The 7,071-nt window shown below is 53.4% G+C and overlaps 1 protein-coding gene across 4 annotated transcripts in view; it reads left to right on the top strand.

The window, feature by feature from the left end:
• Window positions 1-4,853, top strand: part of Arap1 (ArfGAP with RhoGAP domain, ankyrin repeat and PH domain 1) — a 62,326-nt gene extending 57,473 nt beyond the window's left edge. For all 4 annotated transcript variants that reach the window (XM_028770757.1, XM_028770758.1, XM_028770755.1 and 1 more), the window contains 5 exons: window positions 1,250-1,332; window positions 2,331-2,381; window positions 2,533-2,596; window positions 3,888-4,037; window positions 4,269-4,853. In XM_028770757.1, the coding sequence (XP_028626590.1) occupies window positions 1,250-1,332; window positions 2,331-2,381; window positions 2,533-2,596; window positions 3,888-4,037; window positions 4,269-4,286 (366 nt within the window). In that variant the 3' untranslated portion in view covers window positions 4,287-4,853. The remainder of the gene's footprint in view (window positions 1-1,249; window positions 1,333-2,330; window positions 2,382-2,532; window positions 2,597-3,887; window positions 4,038-4,268) is intronic.
• The last annotated feature ends 2,218 nt before the right edge of the window (window positions 4,854-7,071 follow it).

Genomic DNA, 7,071 nt, shown 5'->3' with positions numbered 1-7,071 from the left:
CTGCCTGGTGTGTGTGTGTGTGCCTCTGCCTGGTGTGTGTGTGTGTGTGTGTTCGGTCTTCCTCCTGGTGTTCTGCCCACACTCTGTTTCCCCACAGCCTTAGCTTTATCATATGTCCCATGTCTTGATCCCCAGACTGCAGCCAGTGGTCCAGGCTGTTTGGGACATGTTTGATTGTTGGGTGAGGTGCTGTCTATAGAGGAGTTGGGGCTCCTTCATCCATCAGGCCTTAGATCTTTACACATTCTCTGTCCCACATCCCTGAGTTAACACAGAAGGATCCTTTAATTCTGACACAGATTATCTTTTCTTCTCCTGCTGAGGAGCCATGCCTGGGGTGGCTGGGAGCAATGATGGGGACCAAGGTGGGGATGGCTCAGTTTTAGAGCCTCAGTTGCATTTGTAAGTACATCTTCCTCCCCTACCATCCTCTCTGGTACCTCTGATGGGTCCAGGGGTGCCTGGTAAGGGGAGGAAGCTAAGCAAATGGCTTCCAGAACCTTCAAACAGTCTTTTCCTTGAGGGTCGTTGCTCGTGTCCCCTCTGCCTTCAAGCCAGCCTGCTCCCTCCAAGCCCAGACCCATGTACGCAGAGGTGAGGGCCAAGCAAACGTCAATAATCTGGCTCCCCGCCCTGGTATATGGGTCTCTTGCTTCCTGTCTTAGACCACTGGGAATTTCTCCCTCTGGCCTATCATGCAGAACATCCACGTAAGCTTCAGCTTGAGTCATTGGCCTTCTGATGGGGCCAAGATGCTAGTGATTGCTGGTCCCCAAGCTTCTGTTCACACAGTCATCCCTGGAGCCTCCACAGGTAGGGGAAGGGAGAGTGATGAGTGTCTGAGGCAAATACAGACCCTCATGGACAACCTTCAAGGCTCTCTGACAGCCTGGGCCTGCCCCCATGTGTTGTGGAGGATGGCATCCAGAGGCTTCCCTCCAGCTGCAGTCAAGCCTATGCTGCAAGCTGAGTCTCCAGTCTGACAGGCAGCAGGGGCTGAGAATCATTGCCCTGGAGCTCCTAACTGGAGAGTTATCTGTGGGGACTGAGGGTTGACTGTCTGATGCTACTGCAGAGAGCATCGTTTGGCTGGACATTGAGCAGGGAGGGCACTGGTGAGAAGGCTTCCTGGAGGAGGAGCCCTGTTCCAGAATGCCTAGGTGTTGGGGAGGGGGGAGGGCTGTATGCCAGCGGGAGAGCTGCCTCTGACTGTACCCACCTGACTGATGGAGATATCCCCCCACCCCAGAGTCACCGGCCTGAGAAGGAGTGGCCTGTCAAGAGCCTCAAAGTCTACCTGGGTGTAAAGAAGAAACTGCGGCCACCTACTTGGTAAGTCAGGACTGAGGTACCAGGCCTATGGCTGGGACCTGTGGGGTTAAGAACTGATAGGAAGGCACAGCTGGGGTTCAGGGCTTCATAGGAGATAGTTTTGTCGTGGTTTTGTAATCAGGGTCCTCTTGTTCAGTGGCATCACCGAGACATACCATAGAAGTACAGTTTTTCAGGGAACCCCCGAGCCTCCTGAGTTTGGGGTTCTGTAGTAGGGCTCAGGGCTCAGTGTCTCCTCAGGCTGTCCATGTAACAGTGAGAGTGAGATTACAATTTGGGGGTTGGTGTGTTTTATGTGTGTGTGGTGCATGTCAGTGAGTGTCCGGGTGCATGTACCTGTGTGTGCCCATGTGGAAGCCAGAGGAGAAGTTGGGATGTCTTCTTCTATCACTCTCTGCCTTATTCTCTTGAGACAGGGTATCACTGAAGTGCACTGTTTCAATTAGGATGTCTGGTCAGTGTGCTTTTTGGGGTTTACCTGCCTGTCTCTGCTTTCCAATGCTGGGGTTACAGGCACCCACAGTCATACCCAGCTTTTTATATGGTTTGCTAGGGATTTGAACTCAGATTCTCATGCTTGCAGGGCAAGCACTCTTATTAAGCAGTCTCTCCTACCCCGAGTATATGTTTTAGCAAGTCCAAAAGCAATGCATGCCACTGTGGCTGTTAGGCACTGCAGTCACGTGACTTGGTGTTCTAACTTTCTCATCTGCTGGCTGTGCTAGGCTAACTCTGGTTCTTGAGTGGGCTTGGGCAGACATCACGTTTGGATGGTTTTTTGTTTTTCAGTGGTGAGGGTAGAACTCAGTATCTCAGGCATGCTAGACACACGTACCATCCCCAACTCAGGCCCTGCGTTCGGGTGGGGAGAGAGAAGGACACTGGCCTTAGTGTGCTGCACTGGGGGAAGCTTTGGCTCTGATCTGTCCAGGCTTCTGGGCTCTTTCCCACAAGTCTTGGCAAATACCAAGTGACACATTCTCTGGCTCTTCCTGCAGCTGGGGCTTCACGGTGGTGCATGAGACAGAAAAGCATGAGAAGCAGCAATGGTAAGCCAGGGCCCCATTCTAAGGCCTGGGCTGAGGGAGTTGGGCAGGATTGGGAATCCCCTCTCTGCCCAGCTCTACGCCTATGAGATAGGGAGGCAGAATGCTCGCTCTCTGAGGCCCTCAGCAGCAACCCGACCTATGCCTTCTGCAGGTACCTCTGCTGTGACACTCAGATGGAACTTCGAGAGTGGTTTGCCACCTTCCTCTCTGTACAGGTACCAGCTGCAGGGGGCTTCTTAAGAGGCTCCACCATGGAGAGTGGGACAGCAGCAGAGAAATGGTGTCATAGGAACTAGGTCTCTGGTCACAGGGGCAGTCACCTGGAGAAGAGTGGCTTCCAGGCTGAGGGAACAGCATATCCAAAGGCCTCAGTGTGAGAAAGAAAAGGAAGGCTGCTTTTGAAAGGCAGAATTTAATTTGGGGTTCATGGTTCCACAGGGTTAGAGTCCACGATCATCATGGTAGGGAACGTGGCAGCAATCAGGCAGCCATGGTATGGTACTGACTGGAAGAGTAGCTGAGACTTTATACCTCATCCATAAGCAGGAAGGAGGGAAGGAGGGAGAAAAAGAGGGAGGGAGAGAGGGAAGGACGTAGGAAGGGAGACAGGTGGTTAACTGGAAATGACAAGAGCTTTGTAACTTAAAAGCCTCACGCCCCAGTGACACATCTCCTCCAACAAGGCCACATCTCCTAATCCTTCCCAAACAGTTCCACCAAAGTAGGGAGCAAGCATTCAAATATATGACCCTATGGGGCCATTCTTATTCAAACCACCACAGTCACCACTTGCAAGGGAGGAGCCAGCAGTGCAGGAAGTTGTCCCTGCAATAGGTCAGGAGCAGGACTGTAAGAACCTTGAGACCATGGTCAAGAGGCTGAGCTAGACCTTGAGTTTCAAGTGAGTTTGAGTATAGTGTAGGATTGAGCCTGAGGTGGGTCTCTCAGCTCCCTCAGCACCTGTGTACAGGAAACAGAGCCTGAAGGGCCACACCCATGGAGAAGTCATGCTGCATGGCTGGGTGACTGCCCTGGAGCCAGAGCAAGGCCAGAGGCTGGTTAGACATGAACCAGATGAATTAGATCAGATGTTCAACAGAGTTCAGAACTGTGCAGGGAGAAGGAAGTCAAAACTACCAGGGCTCTGCACTGAGTCCCTGATGTTACTATATTCTTTTAACGCTGAGTTTCATGGTGGTCAAGGCCTAGATGAAAATGGTGGATTCTGTAGTTCTTGGTTGCCGGGAAGAGGGGGCACAGTGTCTTTCAGTTTCTTGATGCTGCATTTTTAGGGAGGCATGTGGATCTTGAGTAATCTAGTTGGCTGGGTTGTGCTGGGATATTGTCATCTGCAAACAGCTGCTTCTCATATCAGCCTCGATCAAAGCTGAAGGCGTCAGCTCAGATCTTAGCTGGAGGCTTTTCTGAGAAGGGGTGGGCGGAACTTGAGCCTACAAGCCGAGTTGTGGCCCAGACCGTAGTATTCCTTTCCTGGTTGTTCCCTAGCATGATGGCCTGGTGTGGCCCTCAGAGCCCTCTCGAGTGTCCCGGGCAGTGCCTGAGGTCCGGATGGGCAGTGTGTCGCTGATCCCTCTCCGCGGCAGTGAGAATGAAATGCGCCGGAGTGTAGCAGCCTTCACTGCTGACCCCCTGTCTGTAAGTGGCTCTGATCCTGGTGGGCAAGGCTGGGTGGGACCTGGCTGGATGCCTGCCTGCACGTCACTGATTTCTCTCAGAGCCCATCTAGTCCCTTCCCTAGGTTTTTGGGGGCCCCTCTGTCTGGCCCTGGGAGCCCCAGCTGCTATTTTCTGCCTCCAGTTCATGGGTGGCTGCTAACTTTTACTATCACAAAGCACTTATAGGATCTGGGCTTCTGTGCCCCTACAGCTCCTCCGTCATGTCTGAGCACAGGAGTCGTTCTGACTCTGGGACACCATCACTGCCGCCAGGAAGCTTTCCTATTCAGACATCCTCATGCTCTGCGTGTTTGGTGTGAGCCAACAGAACACACGGGGAAGCCATACCCACATCCTACATCCTGGCTGCAGCACTGGCTCCTTGGCTGGACAGGAATGGGCTGGCAGTGGGCATTTCCCAGGAGGGGCCCTTTCTTGTTCTCCAGGCATGCAGTGCTCTTGACCTGGCTTCCTTACCCAGGGTCATTCTCCTTGAATCCGTGGGATTGGAAAGATGGACAGAAGTCAGGAGCTGTGCAGGAGAGGCTTAAGGGTTTGGGGCCCCGCTGGGAGGGAGCCTACCCCCTCCTACCCCTTTCCCACAGGCTCTGAAAGAACTCCTTAGGGGGTCTACAAGGGAGCTCATGGGAAGCTCCTACAGGATGAAATCTGGACTTGGGGATGTCAGCCCTCTTTTGGTGTGCTGGCAGGGAGGCCCAGGCTGTGGCTGTCTGCTATCCCTTCCCCACTTTGGATACTTTTTGATAATATAAATATATCTGTATATTTTACCCTATGATGCTGAGGCCTGCGATTGTTTGGGGTTGGGGGGGAATTGGTGTCCTGGGCTAAGGGTACAGTTGGCCGTGAAGCCCAGAGGTGAATGCTGGTCCTTTGAAGCCGGAAGCCTGAGTCCTACCCTCTGCATGTTTACTGAGCTGTTTACCCTCCGCTGTCCTGGCAGAGGCCTGGTCTGGCTCTGTACCTATTGTGCCACTGTACAGCCAGGCTATGGAATTCCTGATTCAGGACAAGGCAGACCCCAGCTTGTCAGAGCCCTGGTCCCTGCAACCATCTAAGCTGGGGCTTAGATCTGTGTTAGTGACCCGGCACAGCTACTGACAGCCCCTACTGGAGACACAAGGCCACAATGCATACCAAAAGCTTTGGTGGACTGTGAAGGGGGCCTTCACCCTGGGCACCATGCACATGGCTCCAGAGTGGAGCCTGCCTCTCACATCACAGGGCATCGCCTTCAGAGGGAGGTACTGACCTGTAGAGGTCACCAGTTATTCAGACAGACTGGAGACTTCTGCCTCCTCTGGAGCCTCGTTACCACCTTATCTCAAAGGCCTAGTGAGCAGACTTGCTGGCGTCCTGTTCCTAGCTCGAAAGGGGCTGAGCAGAGCTGGACAAGGCTGGCCCACCTGTGCTGTCTGTGACCCCTCAATGGGCACCTGGATGCTGTGGGGCCTTGTACACCTGGACATGTGTCCTTTGCCTCATTTCTCAGGAAGGAGTGTTTGCCAGGAGGCAGCACAGGATCCTTGAACTCTAACCTGTTACACTAGTGGCCTAAGGTTCCCCCATCACTTTTTTCCTATCTTCAGGGAACTGCTCCAAGCCAAATTATTGTGTCCTCCAGGCAGGACATGGCTAGAGGGCTTATGTGCCCAAGATATGCTTGGAATTCCTCCCTGAATTTGATCTACTGTCCACCAACAGGAAGGAGGCCCAGGAAGAGAGTGCAACTAGAGGTGCCCTCTGCTGGGCTGCCACTGTCATTACTCTGGTTTAGGGACTAGCTAGAGGGGAGCTGCATTTGGCCACTAGGGGGCAGTCATGGACCACTCATAGTTGCTAATTTTGAGCAGGGTCTGTGTAACACCCCCTAACCCTCCCTCCATCCCCCAGTAATGTTCCTGGATCTGGCTTTGTTCTGCTGCCAGTTGGACCACTCGGCCCTGCCTCTGGCCAGCATGATGTGTTGTAAGATAGCACAGTAGAGGAGCTTAGCTTTGGTCTCCTGGGCTCTAGGACCTGAGAGGAGCCCTTCACCCATTGCCTACTGAATGTGTACCTAAGCCTCTGCTCTCTGCTTTCCCTGCCTGACATTAGAGTCTCCTCAGCTCTCCTCATGCTCTCAGCACTGTTCTCTCTTGTGAGTGCTCCCTGGGAAGAGGAGGTTAGCCAGCATTGTCTGACTGTAGAATGCTACCCCTTGGCGTGAGGTTACATCTCTGCAGGATCGAGACTCAACCTTCGTGAAAAATACCTGTGACTAGAGTGTTGGAGGACCAGGGCAGAAGGCTCTGTTGTCTCAAGGATTCCTAAAACTGGAGCCAATGCCAGAAGGGAGGGATACACTTGGTACTTTAGATTGCTTGGGGTGGGAGGAGCCTAGAGTTAGGGGATAGGGAGCCTGGAAGAGGAAGGACTTCCTGGAGGAGTATGGTTGGGGGTAGGGTTGGATGTTGGGGAGGAGAACTGGGAGGGAACTCAGAGAGAGAAGGCTGCAGTAGGGCACAGCCTGGGCACCGAGGCATTGCAGGTGGAGTGTTGGAGGAAGAATGGGTAGAGAAGGATATGGAGCAGAAAAGGGTTGGGGTATCTGCCTTTGTCTCTCCTGGCTCCTTCAGCTGAACCCTCCTGCTCTGCGTGATATCCAGCAATGAGGACTGAGTAATCCTTGGCTCCGGAGAGCCCTGGGCACACAGGCAGCAGTGAAGCAGGTGGGGGAAGGGCTGGACCCTGCCACCACTGTGCTAACCCTGGGCTGGAGGGGACACGGAACTTTTTCCCTGCCCCCTTGGTCTTATTGCTGCATGCCCGCAGTTCTGTTTGGGGAAGCATGGGCGTGTAGGCAGATATCCTTTATAGTCCGCGTGGCTCTGGCAGTTGCTTAGATCTCTGGTCTTCTGTGTTCTCTCTGTCCTTTGGAGCTGAGCTGCATCCTGACAGACTCCCAGGACACTGAATGAGCGGGTAAGTGTAAAGAGCTAGCAGTGTCCCTT

Source organism: Grammomys surdaster, unplaced genomic scaffold, assembly GCF_004785775.1.
Source record: "Grammomys surdaster isolate TR1022 unplaced genomic scaffold, NIH_TR_1.0 203, whole genome shotgun sequence".
Lineage (NCBI taxonomy): Eukaryota > Metazoa > Chordata > Mammalia > Rodentia > Muridae > Grammomys > Grammomys surdaster.
Note: the sequence above shows the minus strand (reverse complement) of the source record. Positions and strands in the feature narration are given on the sequence as shown.